Raw genomic sequence first — 25294 nt, forward strand, 5'->3', positions numbered from 1 at the left:
CCACATTGACAAACAATATAGCTTACAATCAGCTGGCAAACCAGAATCAGAAGCCATGATTTGAAGTGTCTTATGTGTTATCAGAATTGACAAGCCATAGTTTTTGCTAGTACTGAACCAAAATTTAATGTGGGGGGTGAATTCTCTGGCAAATTTTGGAAACTGAGACAAAACTGATCTCCAGCACTGTCTCTCTCCAGCCACGCTGTGGCAGTGTGGTGTAGTGGTTAAGAGCAGTGGACCTCGTAATCTGGTGACCTTGGGCTAGTCACACTTCTCTGAAGTCTCTCAGCCCCACTCACCTCACAGATTGTTTGTTGTGGGGGAGGAAGGGAAAGGAGAATGTTAGCCGCTTTGAGACTCCTTCGGGTAGGGATAAAGCGGGATATCAAATCCAAACTACTACTACTACTACTACTCTTCTTCTTCTTCTTCTTCTTCTTCTTCTTCTTCTTCTTCTTCCATTCTCCCTCCCCAAAACCCCCTGGAGAGACTTCCTGTTTTGCAGCAAACCCAGCAAGTCGCCCTTTTGGGTGATCCAGTGCTCAGGAGGGGTCCCAGATGGAGATTAAGGGGGGTAAGGGGCATACCTCTCCTAAATTTTCAAGCGTATTGAAAGGGCACGACCCACGGTCATCCGTTAATGCCTTTTTTTGGTCTGTGAGCAGGGGTGGAAATCCCTGTCTCCCAGACGAAAAGGCGAGGGCACTGGGTACAGTGGCTCTGTCGAAGGACAGCTCCCAGCAAGCTACCCTGGTGAGCTGTGGAATACCTTTGAATTCAGAAACAACTGGCAAGCGAAGAGGCACCCCCTTGAAAAGATCCTGATTTATGCTGCAGGAGAAAACTATCTGCTTGGAAAGGTTTTGAAATAATGAAAGACGCTAATTTCTGCTTTGGTTGAGCGGTGGAAGGAGGGGAGGCAATATTTTAAGTTTTCGGGGGTGGGGATCTGTGTTATCTACCCTTCCCTAAAGCAATGGAATGTAAAGTTTTCGGGAAGAGTGGACTTTACAGATACCTCTTTGCGATGGATTTCTTTTATAAGTAAGGACTTTGCCTGAAAGAAGATGGAGAGTAATAACCTTGAGGGATTTTGACCACCCCTTGGAACTTCGTATTATGAAATAGAAATAGTAAAGAAGAAAAGATTGGTAACAGCTGGATTGACTGTCTGTTAAGCATTCGGAAGAGAATAAACTGTGGAGTTGGATGTAATGAAACTGAGGATCGGCAGGATGGGCTGCAGGAAGATGTATTGGTTTGCGGGGACGGGGTGTGTGGAGAGGAGATATGGATTTTGTTGAGATTACAACAGCCCGCCCACCCGCTCTCAAAGCTTGAAATTGAAAATAAGAACAGTGAAAGTGTCAGGATGGACCACGATGTATACCATCTTGACGGCTTCTGAGGCTTTCAGACAGAGAAGAAGAGATAGGGATTATGTTTATTTATTTATTAATGATTTATTAAGGAGCTGGTTGTATGTAAAACTGAGGGTTAAATTTGGCAGAATGAGAAGGGTTGGTGATGCTGAGGGATTGGCAGTGTTGGGAGGTGGAATGTATATTATTTATTTATTTTTAAAAAAATTCTAGAAGTTTCATTTTCACCCTCTGCATGCAGCACCAGTGAGGCTGAGTTGTTTATTACTGGAGGCAGATGTCAGACAGCAATGCTTAAGGCCATGTTAGGGAGGAATGTGTGTTTGTTGCCTGGGATGAAGCAAGATCTGTTTTTCTCAGGCAAAGTGTTACCTAAGAGGTATCAGAAGGAAATGTTTTAAAATTGATGAATGACTATTGTAGATAAAAGAGGATTTATTCTACTCGACTATTTTGAGGACAGGTTATAACAATGCATAAAAGCCATAGCAGAAATTGGTAATTGAACATGTGATGTGTAGGGAGAAGGGATGAACGTATTTTGAAATGATAGTTGGAAAAGTTATTTTATTGGAAGCAGCAAAGAGGGAGGAAATTAGAAGGGACATGGGGGTGGGGGGAGTTAGCTTTTAAATGTGTTTTTGAATTTGTATTAATTTGGTGACAATTTGTGAAAAAATACGGAAAATCAATAAAAAAAGTAATTGGCAGACAAAAGCCCCTGGAGAGATGCTGTGAGCTTGTGGGGACAGGGAAATTGCCTCCCCCCCCACCCCACCCCCGCAAGAAACCATCTCAGAACAATACTATGGAATCATGGTGAGAGCCGCTAGCTAGTAATGGCCAGACCCTTTCTCCGAGCAGTTAATAATAGTATTTTCTGAATAATTTTGGTAGTCATTGATAATTCAACTTTCAGGTTACTGAATTCAAAGAATCCTTTTAAATTATGTCTTTTCAGTGGCTAATAGTTTGTGTTTTCTTTTCTCCTCACCCCCCTTCCATTGCAGCAACTCTGAAGGAGTTAATATCTCAAACTATGGTTCGCTGGGCTCAGGAAGATCAGATCCAAGATCCAGAATTAGTTCGTATTATGTTTAACCTCCTTCGAAGGCAGTATGACAGCATTGGCGAGCTGCTTCAGGCTCTGAGGAAATCCTACACTATAAGTGCTACATCTGTGCAAGACACAATCAACTTATTAGCAGCGCTGGGTCAAATTCGTTCCCTTCTCAGCGTCAGAATGGGAAAAGAAGAAGAATTGCTTATGATTAATGGCCTTGGGTATGAAATAAACATTTTATTTGTATGTTTTAAATAAAAATTAAATATTGAAATTATGGCCCTGGTTATATTAGTAGCTTAATCCCACTATAAAACCTAATTTTGTACATATGCTACAATATCGGTTTGGTTCAATTATGAATGAATAAATGAACGTTATATGCACCCATTTTTATCACAATCGCTTTACTTTCCATATGAACATCTATGAACCTGCCTAAACTGAGTTGGTATATTGGTAGAGAAACAGTCTATGTTATTCTTGATAATAACCTTGTAATGTGTGTCATAATCTTGAAATTAGAATATAGTCATATCTTTGTAATTGCTCTTTAATTCTGAACCTTAAAAATGCAGTGCTTTTTCTGTGTGCTTGATAAACACAGATCTTGCAGGAGAAAGAATGATTGTTTTTGTTGAATTTCTTCTTATCCCATTTAGAGATATAATGAACAACAAAGTATTTTATCAGCATCCTAACTTAATGAGAGTCCTGGGTATGCATGAGACCGTTATGGAAGTAATGGTAAATGTGCTTGGAGGAGACAAATCTCAGGTAATTTCACAAGTATTTTTTCTGTGATTGTTATGAAGCATGCCTTCTGTAGCTGGAAGGAACTGCGGGTATTTATCTTGTGCAGTACAAAGTATGAGCTGTTAGCTCCATGGATGATGGGAGTTGCATAGGCAAGGTTTCTTGCACTAAAGATGGACTATAAAGATCACACATACAAAAAAGAAGTTGGAAATTGAGAATTAAAATGCTTCAGCCAAGCTGGTTCTAAGCAGCATGTCAATACTATTTATTAGAAAATAGTCCTCTGCTGGGAGTACTTGTGGAAAATGCCCCCCCCCAAAATATTTGGAATGCACACATAAGTTTGCATATAAGCCCAAATAATTGAAACCTGCATTCAGTTGCACACATAGGAGTTACAGTGTAATGTGTGCTCAACCTTTTTACTTACTGAGATTTTAACAGGAATATTGTGTTCTCCTGTAGTGTACAAAAGGTGAGAAAAAGATGTGCATGTACTTTAAGCATTACAGTGTTAATGGGAACACAGTGCAGGTGTTGACATATACCTGTTAAAACTGTAATGTGTTAAGAGGTCTCAAAAGTTGCAAAGTAAATGCTCAAAGGAGGAAAATGTGTGAAAATAGTTCCAGAAAATGTGTCAGTTGAGCATTTTAAAGTCCTATTTGTATGTGGGTAATAGTTAAGCATATGTGCTACTCTTTCCATGAGTTAATAGGATTTTAGAAAGGCTTAATTTTGGGAGGGATTCACCACCCAAAGGCACACTCCTCCATTGTCTCCTGAGACAGAGGGGACCAACAAATTATGATGGTTTTGTGAATATTTTTTTCGATTGGCTTGGGGATTTTACCTGTGTTTGTCTATAAGTTTTATTTGTACACCACTTTTTGATCAAGAGATTAAACATTTTCTAATTGAATAAACATTGGACTTCTGAAGCAGTGCAGTGCAATGTTTTATTTCTCTGTATGCATACAGAGTTTTATTTCTCTGTATGCGAGCTTTGGAGGTTTTATTTCTCTGTATGCGAGCTTTGGAGGTTGGGATGCGGATCTCAGTACATTAAAACCTCTCTTAGTTGTAAATCAGTTGTAAATCAGTGCATATGAATGAGGAAAGGGTTGTATGTTGCTGAGCTTGGCCTGCCTTAAGTGTTGCTGTGATCTGTGTCTCATTTTGGTGATGTAAAGAAGGTCTAGCCAACACGGAGCTTTGTACTTTTGTATTTTCTGGTTCAAAAATAATTCCTTATGACTTTGCTGCAGGAAAATCATTTGTCTGAAAAGAGTAGTAACCTCATCATAGTCTTTCTAATATATCTTAAATCTGTGTTGTATGCAGTCCAATTGAGCTTCAAAGTATATGGCTTTTAAGATTATAGGTTGAGTGCCACAAGCACCTGAAATAGGTGCATGCCTATAAAATCATATGGTTTTAATATAAGATACATAATGAAAATGGTCGAAAAATATTTTGTCTCATTTACTGAGAAAAGGGTGAGAGTTGACATGGCACAATTTTAATGCAGCCTTCCCCAACCTGGTGCCCTTTCCATGTTTTGGACTGCATCTCCAATCAGTCCCAGTCAGTACTGGTTGAGGCTGATTGGAGTTGTGGTTCAAACATCTGGGGGACAGCAAGTTGGGAAAGGCTTTGTCAATACATTACTGGGAGCACTTGGATGCTATGGTGTAAATATGGGATGGGATCAGGGCCATAGCTAGGGGGGTGGCAAGGTGGGCCCCCACCAGGGGTGCCGGCAATGCCCCCCCCCCCCCGCAAAATCGTCTAAAAATATGTCCATCAATATAAATATTGATTATTGCCTCATAAGAAATGGTTTTAAATAGAGGGTGAATTGAATGGGTGGAGGAGAGGTGGAAAGAAGATGTAATTTGTCCATGGCTAGGGGACGCAATCTGGATGGTTCTGCCCGGGGTGCAAGATCACCTAGCTATGCCTCTGGATAGGATATAATAAAACAGTTGGATTATGCCAGTAGGAGGTATTTCAACAGCATACCATTTATCAAGATTCAAGCTGCAGAATTCTAATGTTACTCTACTGCTGATATTTTAGGAGAGTGAACGATTATTGTGGCACTCTGCTGTTTGACACTTGAATGGCTGTAAGTTCTTACTCAGGCTGACAAATGTGTATGACAAATGTTTTATGATGACAGAAGACAATTGCTAATGGCTTTGAGTATTGACCCAGACATGCCCTCTATGGTGCAAATGGCTGAGAAAAAACATTCTAATGCTTTTACTATTGGACAGAGATTACTGGGCTTGTCTTCTCTTAGCATGATGATGTAGAAATATTTATGAGGGTCTCATCTGCATTGATGATGCATGTGAAACTGCCATTTTATTATAAGGGCCTTTCAGATTAGGGTTGTGCATGCTTTCTGCATAGTAAGTATTGCAGGGGGGAGGATCACAGGGGACGGTTGCTTCTTTTTCTTGGATTGGGCAAACAATTTTTTTTTACCAAGGTAAGTAAAGTGGATCTTTAATATCAGCCTGAGACTTACTGGTACCATGCTTCACTATTTCAGTTTTTGATGATGCATTAAGGCACAGCACTAATTCTGATGCATCTGTTTGCACTTTGCTTAATTTCTTCATAATTTCCACACAGTGTATGTACCGTATATTACAGCAACTAACAACTCAGATGTATATATTTTTTAGTAAAACCTTTTGGCTTCCACCTTCTTCAACTGCTATGATATGCTGTAGCCAGTTCTAGAACACTGAGGATAGAATCTTAAGGTGTTTGGTTTGGAGTAGCTGAGGTATGTCAGTTATTATCCTCCAGACTGACACCATATGGTTTTAAGGTGTCAAGTCTTTAGACGCAGAACCCTTGTTTCAAATCTTCTAGGATCAGATAACTTTTCTATTGCAGTAATAAATAAATCAGAGAGATTATGATTCTTTGAATTTAAGTGCTTTGCAACTGGTTGTTGAAGTGTTTTTTGTTTGATTGTCAAGACTGTAGATTCATGGTTCCTAAAATGACTCTGTAGGATAGTTACAGGTAGGTAGCTGTGTTGGTCTGCCGTAGTTGAAACAAACAAACAAAAAAAAAAATCCTTCCAGTAGCACCTTAGAGACCAACTGAAACAGTGTATCTGAAGAAGTGTGCAAGCACACGAAAGCTCATACCAACATATTTTTCGCTCTGCAAGACGCATGTTTCCCTCCTAAAAAGTAAGGGGAAATGTGTGTGCGTCTTATGGAGTGAATGCAGGCTCCATGGCTTCAGCGAAAGCAACGCAAAGCCTCCAGAGCCCAGTGGGAGTGCTTTGTGTTGCTTTCGCTGAAGCCAGGAGGAGGCAGTGCGCACCGACCCCTCTTGCTCTCCTGGCTTCGCTTCGCTGGAGAGGTGCTGCGCAGCTTTCCCTCTCTGCGCAGCGCCCCTTCAGCGAAGTGGGAGGAGAAATGGAAGGGGCTCTGCTTCTCCTGCCGCTTCGCTGAATCCTGGGGCCTTCCTAAGTTTGTTCTGAAGAGGCAAGGCGCGGCTGCACAGGTGAGGCCGATTGGTAACTCATAGCACCTGGTGGCAAGAGCCAAAGGGAAATACCATTATATCCCTTCCTGGCTCTTGCCACCAGGTGCTGTGAGTTACCAATTGGCCTCACCTGTGCGGCTGCGCCTTGCCTCTTCAGAACAAACTTAGGAAGGCCCCAGTGCTGCAAAGTCCTACTGTTCACAGGGCCTAGTCCTCCACGCACTCCTGACACTATTGTCTCCATTCCAAAGTTCTTAAACAGATTTTGCCAGCACTTCATCATCAAGGGGACTCTGCCATATGCACTGGAGATTCCCTTTTTTCTGCAGACTGCATATCATTCATTCATTCATTTATTTATTTATTTATTTATTTATTTATTAGGAAATTGAGCAGAAATTAATGCTTCCTATTATTCGGCACTGTTCTTTTCCCTCCACAGATCGCTTTTCCAAAAATGGTAGCAAGTTGTTGTCGGTTCCTGTGCTATTTTTGTCGAATCAGTCGCCAGAACCAAAAGGCTATGTTTGAGCATCTAAGCTACTTACTTGAAAACAGCAGTGTTGGACTTGGTATGTTGTATAATTTTGATAGTCATTCACCTACAGTTGCCATATCACAAGTTTAACTTATGGCCTTTTAGCTTTCGATTGTGCTACGATCTTGGTTTAGCAGTTGTTTTTTATATGCGAATAGTTGAGTTTCATCTAAACTGCATTTAACTACTGCCCTCTGCTGCATACGAATCATAACTGCAAACCAATTATTTTAATTACTGTGCATTATCATGTCTTTGCTACAGCTTCTCCTTCAATGAGGGGTTCCACTCCACTTGATGTAGCAGCTGCCTCAGTAATGGACAATAATGAGCTTGCACTGGCGCTGGAGGAGCCAGACCTTGAGAAAGTAATCACTCACTGTCTTAATTTCTTCTTCTTCTGGTCCCCTTGTTTTGTCGTCAGTCACGCCATGTATTACTTAACGAGGCTTAGTTTTCACTTGACATATATTTTTAACTTTTATTGTATGACTACAGTCCTTTCACTCTTAAGTAGAATAGTAAGCAGAAGGTAAAAATAAAATAAAATAAATCTTGAGTTCTCTCATTTTTGAATTGTTCTCAATATATTAAAGATATGAAAGATACTTAAAAAAAAAAGTATGGTGGTGCAGAGCCATGGAGCCACATTCCTGATACAGGTGGCATTGCTACATCTTACCAGGACACAGCAGGAGCAGGGCTACCTGGATACACCTGTGCAAGCACCGAGTCTGCTAGGGTATAGCTTCAGCCCCAAACTTGCTGCTGCCCCACCCCATTTTCATCCAGGTAAGATGCAGAGTCAGGAGGGCAACTTGGCTGTTCAGCTTCACCACACTGGCCACTAACGTGTGTAAAATAAATAAGCAACTGCCCTACCTAAAAGTGAGCTACTGGGAAGCCTTCGGAAAGTGAAAAGTGTTGGGAGCAGCTTTCATGATCAGAGTGAGGCCAGGCTATGAGCAGGACTGATTGTTACCTCAAGCATTTGGTCAGGGACACTAGTGTTTGCGAGTGTCCTTGACTGAATGCTTGAGACATCTATATTTCTGTCATTGTTGATCACCTCTTTGGGGGTGAATACGTCTGGATTCAGTGCCACCCCACTGAAGGACTAGTGTTGCCAGAGCTAATCTTCTCTTGGGCAATATAAAAATACCACAAGTGTTTTTCAGACTTCTTGGTATCGTATCCTCCCCTGCCAATAATCAGTTTTGTGCCAGTTAGAAAAAAATCCATGTATGAAAAATAGTTTCTTTCTGCAAACAGATCCTTTCTTTTCTCAATTCAGAGTGGTAATCGCCAGTAAAATTACCATATTTTTTGCACCATAACACTCACTTTTTTCCTCCTAGAAAGTAAGGGGAAATGTCTGGTAACTGTTCCACTCCTTCTATCCAAAGATGTGCACATAGATTTTAAAAATTGAATCACCTTGTACTTTTAATTCATTGGAATAAACCTCCTGTATATATTACCAGTGTTTGTGTTTGGCAGGTTGTAACGTACTTGGCAGGCTGTGGTCTCCAGAGCTGCCCCATGCTTTTAGCAACAGGATATCCTGACATTGGTTGGAATCCAATAGAGGGTGAACGATATCTGTCATTCTTAAGATTTGCTGTTTTTGTTAATGGTAAGTTTAGTTACTGGATCGACAAATATGTGAAAATGCATATTTAACTATGACTGAATCTCATGAGTTGCTATCTCAGGAAAACAAACCACAAGCTTCGTTCACAAAATCATAAGCTATTTTAACTGTAGGTTTTGGTTTTGGTCATTTGTTTTTATTCAAATTTTATTTGTTTTTATGCAGATTTACAGGTTTGAACTATAATTCCATATTTTTTTTTCATTTTGGCTTTGTAAATTTTTGTCATGCCCTTCAATACTAACATTCCAAGGACAGCCAATGTTATTTAGGATAACAACAACACTGATCAAATGAGTAGCAGCAGATAAAATACACCAATATCCCCACAATATGTTTATTGAAGCATAAAATCCACTCCATCGTACTTTAAAATAACAAAGGCTTTACCTGGTGCTGGAAAGACACCAGGTATGCCTCTATGGGAAGAATATTCCAGATAAGGGCCTCTGCGAGGAAGAAACCCCTTTCCCTAGCTGTCACCTCTGCTAAGCCAAACAGCAGAGGCACTAGGAAGAAGGCCTCTGGTGATGGCCTCTGATTGTGGTTCCATTATTTGAGGCTGAGGCTTTTCCTAAGATCAGTGCCTTAGTTACCACACAGAACAGCTCATTCAGATTTCCTCTCCAATCTTTCCTACTGAGTTCTATCTCGGAGGACTAAAATTTTGATACCAGAAGAAAATAACTAAACCAAATCTGAATCAAAGATCTGAAATCTGAAGGGTTAATTCTCTACACAAAATTTGGATTTTGGGGTGTGCGTGCATGCGTGTTCTTTTAAAAATAATGTATAGCCTTCACACAGCATTACTGTTTGGTTTTATTATTCATGTCAGTAAAATTTGCTTTTTTGTTTTTAGGTGAAAGTGTAGAGGAAAATGCCAGTGTTGTTGTCAAGCTTCTAATTCGGCGTCCCGAATGTTTTGGGCCAGCTCTGAGAGGAGAAGGAGGAAATGGTTTGTTGGCTGCTATGCAAGGAGCAATTAAGATATCTGAGAACCCAGCTCTTGATCTTCCCTCTCAGGGATATAAGAGGGAACTGTACGTGGATATACACAATACTTGACATTATTTTGGAATATGCCATTCAAAGTCTGCCTTGATGATGTGTCAGTTACAATAACATACCATACGGTAGAAAAGGACACTTAGCAATTGCTCTCACTTCTGTAACCATGTAGAAATACTTTGCATAATCAGATGGTAAAACAAAACAATACTCCCTGGATGTATTGCCTAGAAATCTTGCTTCGCTAGAAGTATGGACATATATCTTTATATAACTGCAATACATACTGTTAGAGGCACAATTTCTTTCCAGTACTGCTGACCTGACCCTTCCATGAAGTAATTTGGTACTGGATATTATTTCTTAATACTAATGAACATGCACCCATATAATGCTTTGAATCGCTTTGTTTGTTGAATTTGAGATTTCAGAAACAAAGTGTTAGGTATACTTAGGGTTATTATGTACAATGTTAATCCTCCTCACAGTAGACCCATTGGAAACAATAGACATGACTAATTTAGGGCCAGTAATTTCAGGGGGTGTACTCTGAACAGTCCCTGATCAACTAAGTAAAAGTTAGTCGAAATACAACCCTTACAGATACTTTATTTACATTTATTGTCTCAGTATGCTCTTCATCACACTGCGTGCCTCTGAGCCAAAAATGGGAATATAAATAAACAATAACTCAAATCAGCAGGACTCCAGCTCACTTGTGCAGCCTCCTTTATCTACTGTTTGAGCTCAGTAATGCTCCCTGAAGACCAGGGAATCCTCATGCCAGAGTCATGTGAAATGAGCTACTTTGAGAAGGGGCGTTTTAGAGTGAAGGAAGAAGTGGAAGAGAGGGAGGTGCACAACCATTCCCCAGTTGTTGCTTCTCTGTTCCAAATTAGGAATTCTTCCTGTTAGGGAGCCATTTGCTTTTCTCCATGGGTTTTCAAACACATAGTTGTGTTTGTGGAGAGGGGCTGGAGCAGATTAGGAAAGGGAGAGGAAAGAGGAAAGCGCACACCATTCTCCACCCTGAATAGCTTCCTCTCACAGCATTCAATCTTTCTCTGCTGGGATTCCAATACATGCATTTGCATGTAGCATTTAGTCCATCTGGATTCAGGGAGTATATATACCCACTCTAGTTGGCTGCTGTGCATTCCATCCTGGGTGCCAGCCAATACACACGCTGCCCACAGGGGAATCGGATGGAATTCATTCTAGGGTTTGTTTTGGGGTGAAAGCTCGAAAGAAAGAAAAGAAGGCATTTCTTTTAGTACCAGCTTGCTTGGGGTTCACACTAGGAGACAGAAAAACAAACCAGCCATTATTCCCTGCTTAGTTGAAGCTGGGTTTTTCTTTTAATTCTTGTTGTTATTGCTATTTTAGTTTCCAGATCACTTTGGATTTTATCCATGCCTGCTTGATTTCTTTTTAACAGTCTTGAAGAAGATGAAGAGGAGGAGGAGGTTGTGCATATGGGCAATGCAATTATGTCTTTCTACTCAGCTCTTATAGATTTGCTTGGGCGTTGTGCACCAGAATTGCATGTAAGTGGGGAGTTTTTTCTTTGTGCAGAAGCAGCAAAAGGTCACATGGCACACTTCAAGCTCCAAATATTATCAAGCAACCTGAGTCACTTTCTTACATCATTATCATCAGTATAAATAATCTCTGTTTACTAAAATGACAATTTAAACTAAGATAAAACTATCCATTAAAATTTTCAAATGGAAGGCCAGAATAGTATATTTTTGCTGAGAGGGTTCCCTCCTGCACTGAAATAGTTGTAATCTTATGATACTCTTAAATAAAGTAAAGAGGAACTAGAGTATTATAAGAATATTTAGCCAATTTTATATAGTACTTTCTTTATGCAATATTTATATTTATGTAATACAAGTATTTATTAAAAAGGAAGACTATTTATCCCATAGAATGACCCTTTAAGTAGCAATATTTAAACAGTTCGTATATGTAGGAAAAGAGTCCATAGTTTTGCAGTTATTTACATTTTTAAAAGAGAGAGAGAGAAGTTAAAGAGAATATTGCCTCTGTTAATTGAATTTTGTGTAAAAATTCAGCTCATCCAAACTGGAAAAGGTGAAGCTATTAGAATACGTTCCATCCTGCGTTCCTTGGTGCCAACTGAAGATTTGGTTGGGATTATAAGCATACCTCTAAAATTGCCAGCAGTAAATAAAGGTAAGGCATTTTTAAAAGTGTTGGGTAAATACCACTCAGTCAATTTCTCTGTATGCCATCTTTCCACAGAATTTGTTTTCAATGCAGCTTACAATGATTAAAAAAATAGAATAAGCAATTCAGTATTAAAAACAGTAATGCATAGCAACCCCCCCCAAAAAAATCTAACTATATCAGTATATCAACTACTTCATTAACAGTTCAGACATCTTCAAATATCTCAAGGGCTGTCATATGGAAGAGGGAACAAACTTGTTTTCTCCTGGTCTGGAGAGTAGGACTCAAACCAATGGCTTCAAGTTACAAGAAAGAAGATTGTGAGTAAGCATCAACAAGAACTTTCTGACAGTAAGAGCTGTTGAGCAAGTGGTACAGACTCCTATAAGAGGTGGTGGACCGCCTTGGAGGTTTCTAAGCAGATGCTGGATGCCCATCTGTGATTGATGCTGTACCTGAGATTCCTGCATTGCAGGGGGTTGGACTAGATGACTGCTGGAGTCCCTTCCGACTCTACAATTATATAATTCTATGATCAACCAATCCTCTGCTATTATGCAAGGGGCAGTACTCCATCTTCTATAATCAGCTGCAATAGAACCAGTCCCTACAGAGGAATGCTTCTTTGGCATCTATTCAATCTTCTTCGTGGCACCCAAAAACATGGTGTTGCATGGAAAACCCATTCTGGACCTAAAATTTCTGAACCAATGGGTAACCTACAGGAAATTCAGAATGGAAAGTCTTCCATCTATCAAAGAAAATCTCCAAACCTACTCACATCAATAGATCTCTCTTCTCAAAGCTTACTTCTAGGTAACCTCAGCCAATCAGCTAGTCCACTTGGGGCCCCTACTGGAAACCTTCAGAGGCCTAGTTTCTTTCTCTCTGGAGTGTGTGGAAAAGATCAGCTGAGGTTCTGACTTTCAGAAAATCCAGTATAGTGGATTTCATGTTTATGGCAAGGGTTCTAGCTCTGGGCATCTGAGTGGTGCATAACACTCTGTTTGCAAAGCACCATGCCCATCATCTCCAATGGGCTCTATTGCCTACCAGAAAGATTGCATCGAGCAACACACCTGCACATCAAACTGCCCCACCACCTCTGCCAAGCCTTGAGATAATGGGCAGTGATCCAGCCTGTAGAGGGCTCTCCTTTTTGTGATCATCCGAGAACAATGATCACCTTAGATGCCAGCCTCACAGGGTGGGAAGCTCACTGTGGAGAGCTAAACATCCAGGGCCTATGGTCTCCCACCAAAGTGTCAATGAGCATCAATGGCTCGAGCTCTTAACAGCTCCCTTGCCCTACAACACTTTGCTCCTCATCTCCAACTCAGCAACATCCTAATCTGCATGGATTCCACCATAGCAATACCCAACATCAGTAAACAAGGAAGTACCCAATTTTGGCAGCTTCAGGCAGAAGCATCCCTCTTCCTCAGCTGGGCAGAACACAGCGTCCAGTCAGTCACAGCCAAGCACATCTCCAGTCTCCTAAACATGCAAACAGACTGACTAAGCCTCAGGAAAATGGACCAAGTGGAACGGCAACTGTATCTGGCAGTTTTTCAACAGCTTCTGTCAAAGTTTGACCAATGCCAGGTGTACCTCTTTGCCTCAGACAGGAATCATAACCTCCCAGATTCCAGTCACCATCAGTGGAGACATGGGATGCCCTCTTCTCACTGTAGCCACCAGGTCTTCTCTATGCTTTCACTTCACTTCCCATCATTCCAACAGTCCATTGAAAGATCAGGGGAAAGCATGTGAGAGTCCTCATTTTCACACCATTCTGGCCTCGCAGACCTTGGGTCCCTCACATATGCCACCTGTCAGTCTCCCTTCTGTGGCACTTACCTCACACAACAGATTTCTATCAGGGCCCAATTCTTCATCTGGATCCCAGGTGGCTCCAGCTGACTGGAGTTTGAACGGTGGCACCTAACCAAGCTAGACTTACCTGCAGATGTCATTGATACACTCCAGAGCAATCAGGGCTCAATACTTTCATGCAAGGGGCGGGGAGAACTTACCAACCATTTTCTCCTCCTCCCATGGTGTCTCACAGACTCCCACCCTGTTTCTTAAAATTTGAAGTCCTGCACCACTTCCAAAGTAATTCAGATTGCTGTGTCCTGTTGTATTTTAAAGGTTTTACAATATGACCATGAAAACCAGCAGACCTGGGATACTTTGATTTGAATATGTGAATAGTCATATAAAGCTAAAATTATATGAACAATAACATAATTGGATTTCTTTTCAGATGGAACTGTTACAGAACCAGACATGTCTGCAAGTTTCTGCCCTGACCATAAGGCACCCATGGTACTTTTTCTAGATCGTGTCTATGGTATAAAGGACCAAAGCTTCCTTCTCCACCTCCTGGAAGTTGGATTTTTACCAGATTTAAGAGCAAGTGCCTCATTGGATACAGTGAGTATTTTGTTACTACCTTAATCTACAACTGTACTCATAGTGATGCATAATGTAAAATTTTGTTGTTCATTGACGTTATAAAATACAGCCAACAAACAAACAAAATACTAAATCTTAAAGTTTTATGTTCTTAGCTCTCATTTGATGATGCTACAATCAATGAATAACACAAGACTGGTGCCATAAATTCACAAATTCCTGTGTGTTCTTATAAAATATTTTCACCTTATGGGAATTGAGGGAGAATGCAACCAAGCATTCAACAAAACAAAACCTCTTCTTAGTTTTGTTTTCTGTAGGATAAAACATTTCTGCATATGGAATTGAAAAACAATCACAGCTTAATTGTTGTTACCTGAGCGAAACCCAGAAAATTTATTCTTCTATTAAATCTACAACAGGCCAGTGCAGACAAAATATTAAACGTGGTCAAGGAATCATAAACCAGGCTGATGACTACATGCTTCTTCATTGCTCAAGCAGAAATTCTGCCCAGTGTCATTAAGCATGGTTTCATCTTAGACCTACATCCAAACTAAGCATGGTTTATGCTAACAAGGATTTACAACCAGAGTCAGATCTTGGGTTAGGAGTGATACTGTGTAAATGGAAATATAAGACTTAATATATTCAGAGTTAGAGACTTGGCAGGTAAGGAAGATGTAATATATAAAAATATAGAAGAGTATATAAATACTAGAACTATCTCTGTTGATGTAGGGATATGTAAAGTTTTAGGCCGCACAGAGAATTTTGTCAGGTAGAATAGAAAAGATGAATGAAGAATGTAGTTTTAGTTCTAATGACACACTTATGCCCCATCAAGATGAATACAAACTTTTAGACATGTACTGTTGCCTTCCAGATGTTTGAAAACCCTCTTTTTTCAGTCTAGGCAGGTTGGAATGACTGGAGTTTTATCCAGCCCTTGGACTGCTGCTATACATAGTTAGGTTCACCTTGGTGTGATTCTAAGTTGCACAAGCCACCAGTGAAGTCATATGCACAAAACTGAAACAGACTATATATACATTGACCAAGCAGTAATATGTATACATTATATGTCCTTTATGCAGGTTTCTTTGAGTACTACAGAGACAGCTCTTGCTCTAAATAGATATATTTGTACAGCTGTGTTTCCATTACTCACACGGTGCGCTTCTCTCTTTTCGGGGACTGAGCATTATGTCTCTCTGATTGATTCCACACTTCATACCATGTATCGACTATCCAAAGGACGCTCTCTTACCAAAGCACAGAGAGACACCATTGAAGAATGTTTACTTGCTATCTGCCAGTAAGTATGTATAAAGATTTTTTTCTGTTTCATATAAACACGCTGCCTTTAGAATATAATTTATTGTATATCTGTTGACTCTGGCTCCACACAGGTTTTGGTGCTATAACAGGTTTATTAACAGAGTTATATTCACCTCTCTGAGCAAGCAATGAGGCTGGGTGTACACAAGGAAATAATACACGATTAATTCATTGTGCCTGACTACAACACAACATATCAAGTGTGTTACAGATAATCGATTCTGATCCTCAAATGAGAACTTCACATTATATCATGTACAAAAATTATATATTTATCTAGGTGCAGGAAGCATTAGTTGGGAATTCATTTGCTACTGCAGCTGTGTAACAAAGTGATCTGGGAAGCTTGTCAGAAGGGAGGCCTTTCTCAATAGAATCCTAGATAGGCAGGAGAATACAGCCTCCTTGGCAATTAGATGCCAGTTGTATAGAAGGCAGTTAGCCCTCTCTAAAGGAGAGAAAGTCAGAAATAAATGGATGTAAACATGCAATTTCTTTACCTGCCTATCACCATAAGGTCCCATGTCAGGTTGCAGGTTAAATAAAGGGATGGGTTAAATTTATTTATTTATTTATTTATTTAACAAAATTACATACCACTTGATTGTAAATAGAACCTCTGAGGAGGAGGAGTTGTTTTTTAAGTTGAATCCCTGGTGTGCCTCTTTATTGGCCTGACAGTTTTCTGCCAAAGGACAAGGTGGCACCTCTCCCTTTTCCACATGCAGAAGCTGCCTAGAGTGGCAGTTGAATCTTGGCTGCCCTGGCTGCCCAAGCATTTACCCCCTGAGGTGGTTGTGCTGCTCTGCCTAATGGTAGGAGCCAGTCCCATTACTAGAGATTCCTTCCCCATAGTTCTCCTCTACAACACCTTACCCTTAACTCTGCTTACATGGGTGTTCCCAGGTCAATGTGATAAATGAATGAGTGGGGGCATCAAACCCACCAGGAAGAAATTAGGCACGTTTTCAATCTTGTTCCAGTATTAGAGGACCCTCCTAAGTCATAGCAGTGATATAATCTGTCATGCTTCCCATTTACCTTCTGGATCAGCCCAAAGACCCATCTAGTCTAGCATTCTGCTCTCACAGTGACCAATTAGATACATATGGGAAGTCTCTTTCTGAAACTTTTCTTGAGGGGGAAATCCCTCAGTAACTTAGAGTTTGTTACATACACAAGATTGTTACACTGCTCACTACTACACTAGATTCAGTTAATTACGATCATATTATAATTTGCTTCTTTCATATGGTCAAATACAGGCCAGTTTAGAGGTGGGTAATATAGAACTTTCCTTCTCTATTTTTCTGGTGAGACACGATTAGAATCAGAATTTTTCTGCTTATGTGATTGCTTCAATGGAATATTGCCCTGCCTTTAAGAATGTTTCCATTGAACATAACTGAGTAGATCCTAATCACTCTGCTGTTTTCCTTTTAGGTAATCTGTTTTACAGAACACTTGCACTGTTTGTCCCGCATTCCAGTCATTTGTGTAATTGCCTTGCAGCTTCATCAACATGTACACATTACTAATTATGAGTTTCTTTTTTAATTCTAGTCATTTACGGCCTTCTATGCTACAGCAGCTATTACGACGGCTGGTTTTTGATGTACCCTTACTTAATGAATATTGTAAAATGTCACTTAAGGTAAATCCTTCTCTTTCTACTAAGGATATTACGTCTTTCAGTAGTATGAGAGATTTCTTTCTTTTAATTTCAAAAACAGTTTGGAAGGTTGACTGAGTGCACATCTTCAAGAATAAAGGCCTTCTTATTAGTCAAAGATAATTTAAAGCGCAATTGCTTTAAAACAGAAGATTTGCCATTACATTATAAACAAAGCTGCTAAGAGTTTTCTATTAAAGAAGGAGTGAAAACAGTTGTGATAGTTTTCTTTAATGTATTATTTTTTCTGTCATTCACAGCTGCTAACAAATCACTATGAGCAATGTTGGAAATATTACTGCTTGCCTTCTGGATGGGGAAATTATGGAATTGCAGCTGAAGAAGAATTACATTTATCTGAAAAACTTTTCTGGGGAATATTTGATTCCCTCTCTCATAAGGTAAAGGTCCAGAGTAATATTTGCAAGAGACACTACAATTCACACCTGTGCTTCTGTACACAGCACAAATCGCTTGCTTCCACTAAATGCTATAAAGATGCACCTAGTGAAAGGAAAATGCCCTACTTAATCACTAAGAGCTCTGTTCAGACTAACATACCAATTGATTCAATAGAAAAACAGACCTTGGGACTTTTTTTACATTATCAAATAAACTGACAAAACTTCTTTAGTCTTAAAAAAATCAGCTATGAACAAAGCCTTCAAACAATTGATTTAAACAATATATAAATGTAGTTTGGTTTTCTACTAGGTGTCTGAATTAAAAAATAAATAAATCTTCATTTATCAGCATCTACTAATGCTGCTTCTTTATGGCTGTGTTGCCTTAACTAATATTTTGCATGTTTTTCTATTGGACTTTCCAACCAGTTCCTATCTCTCCTGCAGAAGTATGATCCGGAGCTTTTCCGAATGGCCTTGCCTTGTTTAAGTGCAATAGCTGGGGCTTTGCCACCAGATTATTTAGACACCCGAATTACCTCAGTTTTAGAAAAACAGACTTCAGTGGATGCTGAAGGGAACTTTGATCCCAAACCTATCAACACAGTGAAGTAAGTCATAATTGCCTCACTCATAATGCACTAATCAATCTGGGATTCTTTTTCCAGCCTAGCAGGGGCCTTGCTATCTCTTTTACACAAAGGGTAGAGATCCTCTGGGTAAAGGGTTGCAGTATTTATCTTACTTCCTGCAGGCCCTGGCCTAATTTCATGAAGCCTAGAGGGAGAAAAGTATGGTTGGGAGGGAAAAGATTGAAGAGTAGAATGTGAAATGGATCAAGTGATGGAAAGAGCGAGTGGGGAAAGACCAATGCAAGGAATCAGTTCAGACCTCTTGCAAGAGCAGCCTGTTCCCAGCAGCCCAGTGGAAATGGAAGAAAAGTGAGGGGAGAGTAAAAGAGAATGAGGCATACACAACAGTATAAAGCTTTAACGACTCCTTGCTTCTCCAGCCCCTTATTATAAGTCAACCAGGTGCATCATTGCAATTATTTGGTTGGCTAGTGCATGTAAACAGAATCATGATGAGAAAACATAGGTTCTTGAGAATATGTTAACAACGTAATCTAGGCCTTTTACCACTGTCATCATTATCCAGATAATTTTTTAAATATTTATTCATGGAAATTGATATACTGGTAAATAGGCATATCCATATATGCCTAATTCAAGCAAATTATAAATTTTATTGCTCTTTTGTGTTTCCAGTTTTACACTTCCTGAAAAGTTGGAGTATATTGTCAACAAGTACGCTGAACATACACATGACAAATGGGCCTGTGACAAGGTATGGATTATTATAAATCTGACAATTGTCAAAGAAGGACAATGAGAGTTGAATGTTAGAAATCTGTCCAATTTATCTCCATGACAGATTTGCCTTTCAGACACCTAGACTGTTATACCAGAGCAGCACTGTCTAGTAATGCTTCTCTCTCTCTTCTCTTCTCTTCTCTTCTCTTCTCTTCTCTTCTCTTCTCTTCTCTCTCGAAATACCTGGGGATCTTCTGGCAGCTTCTGAATGCAATAAAGTGCTGTGGTTCTTGCAATTTCCTCATAAATTGACTCAATCTGAAATAGTCTGTGTCCTTAGCAATACTTAACTTTTAACTAGTAGTGGGAAATCATAACATTTTAGCTTGTTTACACACATGGAAATGTGCAGATAATAATACTATGTGAACTGGAAGTACATGTATTGGGATGTGGGTGGCGCTGTGGTCTAAACCACTTGAATGTTGGCGGTTCGAATCCCCACGGCGGAGTGAGCTCCCGTTGCTCTGTCCCAGCTCCTGCCAAGCTAGCAGTTCGAAAGCACGCCAGTGCAAGTAGATAAATACAGTAGGTACCACTGTGATGGGAAGGTAAACAGCCTTTCCGTGCGCTCTGGTTTCCATCGCAGTGTTCTATTGCTCCAGAAGCGGTTTAGTCATGCTGGCCACATGACATGGAAAGCTGTCTGTGGACAAACGCTGGCTCCATCCGCCTGAAAGTGAGATGAACACTACAATCCCATAGTCACCTTTGACTGGACTTAACTGTCCAGGAGTCCTTTACCTTTACCTAAATGTATCTACACAATGACACAGAACCCAGCAGCTCCAGAAATCATGTCCTCCCTAAAAGAGGGCACGTGTTGTGGTGAGACCTGGAGATTGACCTCCTGGTTGTGAGTGGGTCTATTAGATAGCCACAAGGCCCAAGTGGTGGGTCCCTCATTGCTGGGTGTAATCTGGCCAGTGGGGTGCAGTCTAAAGAGTTGGAGGGACCTATTTAATCTCTTGCACATGACCCAGAGATTCTCTTTCGGTTCGTGCAAATGGAACACCCTCCTACCTCTCCCTATATTTAGGGCATTTTGCGATTGACCTTTCTATGCCGACGTGTGTCGTCTGTCATTGGAACAGGGGCACGGCAGGAATTTTCCCCACTTGGCTGATTGGCAGTTGCCATTTGGGTTTCACCTGCCACGTAGCAAATCGTCACAACTTGTAAGGTTGCAGATAGGCACTGGTTCATGTGATAGGGATGGAAGAACAGCCTCACCATCCCTATGTGAAGGGTATTCTGTTAAAGGAATCCAGGGACTTGACTTGGTTTGGTCAACCCCTGAGAGGGGGTTGTGCCCGTGCCTGAGTCCAGGGGAGCATCTGGGGAGTGAACAGAGTCTGCTCCCAGGCGTTTCACCTTTTTCAGGTGTTCACCCTTGGCTGACCTATGATAGAGCTCTGGGTCAGCGCTACCTGCAATGGTGTAGGGAGCTAGTCGAACCAGAACCTATGCTACCATTCACTTTTCTGTAATCAATAAAGTTGTGGCCTAAATTCTGCCAAAAACAAAAACTAAAATTTGAGTCATGTGTGTATTTATTTAGGGGGGAGGTCTCTGGGTCTGAACACGCAAAGCACAGAATTGCAGAAATCCTATGTGTCTATGTTCTTCCTGTTCACATGAAAATATTTCTCCAATCTTATCAGGCGTATGATTTAGACAATAATTTTGTGGAGATTTTCTTTCCATTTCATTTTTGTGGTGGAACTGTTTCTTCATTCTGTGTATGGTGGGAATGGAGCTATCTCCAAAAAACTGGGATACATGTGCAGTTGTGCCAAAATATTCACTCAAAGCACAGTGCTAATAACTTCATTTTGTATTTAGCATCCAGAAAACCAGGCAGTATCATATTTGGATCTGAACATGGAGTTTTGGTTCTTGCCTCTTGCCATTTTCTAAGCTACTTCATTTAGTTCTTTTTCCTTTTTTTAAAAAAAAGCAATTTATTATAGTGGCCATCCCAGATAATTTGTTCCATCAGCTAATCATGTGTTGTGTGAATTATGTGTCTGTTTCAGAATAATAGTGGGTGGAAGTATGCATCTTCACTCGATGAAAATGTGAAGACACATCCTTTAATGAGGCCTTTTAAAACACTGACTGAAAAGGTAATAAAGGAAAGATCAAACCTCATTATTTAATGAAACAACAAATTTTGTGTGCATGTTTTGTTTGCATGTTTCATTAATACGTGAATATCACCGATGCTGCAAGGTGCATCTTTTTAATAAGCATTAAAATATGACAAGATTTAAATCCAAATCATGTTAAGTTTAGCTTTCCAAATTGTATACAGTGAGATGACCTTTGTACAATACTCCAGTTTAGACTTATTCTAGGTGAAATGTTACAGAATTTGTATATATCTTTTTTTAAGGAAAAGGAAATCTATCGATGGCCTGCCAGAGAATCTCTTAAAACCATGTTAGCAATGGGATGGAGCCTAGAAAGGACAAAAGAAGGAGATTCAATGGTACAACAACGTGAAAGCGAAAAGCTCCGTAGCATATCACAGTCCAGCCAAGTAAGGCAGAACTTTCTTATAAAAAAAGACTAGAGAAAAATATGAGCACATTTTTCTCCCTGCAAACTAATGCTATTTCTGTTTTGCTATTTTTTTAAAAAAAAACAAAACACCTTTGTAGAAATATTGGTGTGGTGACCCAGTCCTGTGAAATGTGTTAAGAATATTTCTTGCCACACTCTGAGATGGAGAGCATGTTAGAACATTCGCAATAGCAATTCCCCATGGCAAATTGTTCCAGTTGCCAATTTATTGTGACTTTTTCATATCTAATGATCAGGTGACTCAGCCCTAATTTGTGAGGAAAGTTTTTCAACACAATACAGTTTTTAATAGAATGCTATTTTCCCTCCCACTTGCTCCACAGGGAGGAATATGCAAACTAGATAGCTCTTACCTTGCTGTGGGAGGACAGAACCTCTAGCTTTCTTCCTGCCTTGCTCCCATGCAGGTTGGGTGACACTATGCAGTCCGACCCCATGATATTGCACAGGAATCTGTGGACTTAGCACTCACACCTGTAGAACATGGCTCCACAAAGACACATCTTTCTGGTGCAGGGGTGTAAATTTGAGTTCATCATACTCCTTTCCACTTCATAGGTCTTGTGTGTCAGCAGCTGTATAGGCCCTCAGCAAGCCTCTCTTTCACTGTAGTGGCAGGGATTTAGCTTGTCAGGGTCTGAAGAAACATGGCTCCTTCCAGGCTTCCATGCCACCTTCCACCCTGTTCTAGAGAATTCCCCAACACTCTGGAGCTGATTTTCAGGGGATGGTTGGGACTGCAGGATATTGGCAAAAATCTGCTCTCCTGCTGCATTCAACGATGCTTCCACTGGATCAAAAGCCTTTCCACGAGTACTATGGTACTAACTGAATTTCACCCTAATTTAAGTTTTTAATAACACTTAGCATCAGGCATTTTGCATCGTTAAAATAACTTCATTCAATATAGATTGACATGTAAAGAATCTAAATATGCAAAAAAAAACAACAACCACTAATTCTTCCTTTTAATAATAGGGAAATGGATACAACCCAGCACCACTTGATCTTTCAAATGTTGTACTCTCCAGAGAAATCCAGGTTTGTATAAGGCTATTCAAAAAATGTAGGAAAACACCTATTCATACTTAGATAAGAACAAAAAGGGCCAACAAGAGAGTGTCCTTATGTTCAAAAGTACTGTGCTCTAGCCACAGAACAGAAAGTATCATAACCATAAGGCATTTCAAACAAACCACATCCAACATAAATAGGTCCTCATTTTCCTAGGACCTGCACCATGAGCCATAAAGGGCATCCTTTATGGTTTTATCTGCCCTGGCTCCATCTATGTAACAAAGCATTGGGAGACAGAAATAGCCTTTCCCTAAGCAGATGCCCTCATTAGGTATTCCTCCTTCCCAACTTAACACTTACTATAAATGATATATTTAAATACTATAATATATATTTCTGAAAAATTGTATTTCTTTTGATTTTGGATTATTCCTTCTTGATTTGGTGGTGATACAGGGAATGGTTGAAGTGGTAGCAGAAAACTATCATAACATTTGGGCTAAAAAGAAGAAAACTGAATTGGAAAGTAAAGGTAAGACTGAAATGTTTTGTGTGAAACCTGATATTCAGTAGGGGAATATCTGAAAATACAGATGACATGATAAGAATAGCCTTAGGCTGCAATCCTAAACCCACTTACTTGGGAGTAAGATCAATGGAATTCAATGGGACTTACCTCTAAGTAGACAAAATGACGATCACAGCCTTAGTTTGTCTGTCAATTCCGATTGTAAATATTAACACTTCTCTCATCTTACCATAGGTGGAGGTAGTCATCCTTTATTAGTACCTTATGACACTTTGACAGCCAAAGAAAAGTCTCGGGATAGGGAGAAAGCACAAGAACTGTTTAAATTTCTTCTAGTGAATGGCATTGTCATATCCAGGCAAGTTGTATATCACTGTGTAAATAACTTGTGTTGCCCAAGTTTTTTTGTTTTATTTCTCTTGCTTTGAACATAGCCAAATAAACCGTTTCCCAATCATTTTTAACCTCTCTTGCAATCCTGGGCTCATTTTGAGCTTTGGCCCACTTGACCTTGTTGGCTACTCATGTATACTCTTCCTTCATGGTTGAACCTTTCTTCCATGCCCTTCTTAAATCTCGGCTCATCTGTAAGCTCCTTATGAAGCCATACCATATTCTTTAGATGCCTCCCACTTTTCTTACTTGTTGGAATTGTCTGCATTTGTGCCTTCAATATTTCACCTTTAAGAAACTCCCATCCATCCTGAATCCCCTTCGCTTTGAGTATTTTTGACCATGGGGCCTTTCCCAGTAGTTCTTTCAGCTTTTTCAAAATTGGCCTTCTTAAAGTCCAGAGTGCATCTCCAGCTACACTCAGCTTCCCCTTGCCTCCATATCATGAAACCCAAAAGGGTGTGATTACTTCCTCCCAAGGTTCCCAGTACTGTCGATCAGTTCCTCCCTGTTGGTGAGATTGTGGCTAGATGCATCCTATGGCTCTGTCATTGAGAGACAGATGCAAATTGACATCTGGTCTGAGCTCCATACGTTGGGAAGAAATTGTTGGGTGAAGAGGCTCTGAGTTATATATTGAAAGGTAAGAAGAAGGTCATGCCTTCTGCACTCCAGTAATGAAACAGCAAAATTTGTTTTAATGATACCATCCATATCAAATTAGTCATTCCTTACAATCCGGCTTCAGAGACCTTGATATTTGGTCCAGTTTTCCTTCCCGGGGGTAGTCCAGATTTCAGTCTAGAGAGCAGCAGCCTAGTTCAGGATTCCCAGATGTTATACCATCCAGAGGAGGAATGCAGCAAAATCAGTTTTGATTCTCCATAGTTACCATTGGGGATGCGGGTTGCTTCATGTTGCTACCAGATGAGAAGCAAACAAATTTCCTCACTGGGTGAAGAATTATGTTAAGGATACTGGATAGAATTTCAAACCCTTCTGCCAAGTCACTTCACATGATAATCGGAAATCCAGAGAAACAGGAATTGATGCAAGCGGCCATATGTCATCTTCTTCAGATAGCTGCAGTCAAGCAAGTAACCTCAGAAAAGAGGTTTTCAGGTGTTTATTGTTCCAAAGAAAGGGGGCACTTGGCAGGTGATATTGGATTTGAAGTTCTTGAACAAGTTTGTAACATACTGAATTTTTTGTATGGAAACGTTGATCTTCCTTGGGGAGGCATAACTAGCTGGCTTCAGCAGATTTCACCAAGGTCTATCTCCATGTGCCAGTCTACCCAGAGCATTGACAGTTTCTCAGCTTTGCCTATGCAGGTCAACATTTTCAGTTCAACATTTTAGGGCCCCCCTCAAAAATACATTTATGGTAAATGAATGGTACCCTTCTCCCACTTAGAAGCTGCA

General features: G+C 40.2%; 1 protein-coding gene across 1 annotated transcript in view; it reads left to right on the top strand.

Annotated features, from left to right (window-relative positions):
- The window catches only part of RYR3 (ryanodine receptor 3), a 262055-nt gene that overhangs the window by 147735 nt on the left and 89026 nt on the right, over positions 1-25294 (top strand). The window contains exons 39-57 of the mRNA XM_081857249.1: positions 2396-2669; positions 3111-3225; positions 7172-7301; positions 7532-7635; positions 8768-8903; positions 9784-9964; positions 11371-11479; positions 12014-12134; positions 14401-14570; positions 15650-15870; positions 17457-17547; positions 17826-17966; positions 18417-18580; positions 19238-19316; positions 21382-21471; positions 21741-21887; positions 22910-22972; positions 23405-23480; positions 23712-23835. Of these exons, the coding sequence (XP_081713375.1) occupies positions 2396-2669; positions 3111-3225; positions 7172-7301; positions 7532-7635; positions 8768-8903; positions 9784-9964; positions 11371-11479; positions 12014-12134; positions 14401-14570; positions 15650-15870; positions 17457-17547; positions 17826-17966; positions 18417-18580; positions 19238-19316; positions 21382-21471; positions 21741-21887; positions 22910-22972; positions 23405-23480; positions 23712-23835 (2536 nt within the window). The remainder of the gene's footprint in view (positions 1-2395; positions 2670-3110; positions 3226-7171; positions 7302-7531; positions 7636-8767; positions 8904-9783; positions 9965-11370; positions 11480-12013; positions 12135-14400; positions 14571-15649; positions 15871-17456; positions 17548-17825; positions 17967-18416; positions 18581-19237; positions 19317-21381; positions 21472-21740; positions 21888-22909; positions 22973-23404; positions 23481-23711; positions 23836-25294) is intronic.

This window comes from Podarcis erhardii (genome assembly GCF_964252035.2).
Source record: "Podarcis erhardii genome assembly, chromosome: 1".
In the NCBI taxonomy this organism is placed as follows: Eukaryota; Metazoa; Chordata; class Lepidosauria; order Squamata; family Lacertidae; genus Podarcis; species Podarcis erhardii.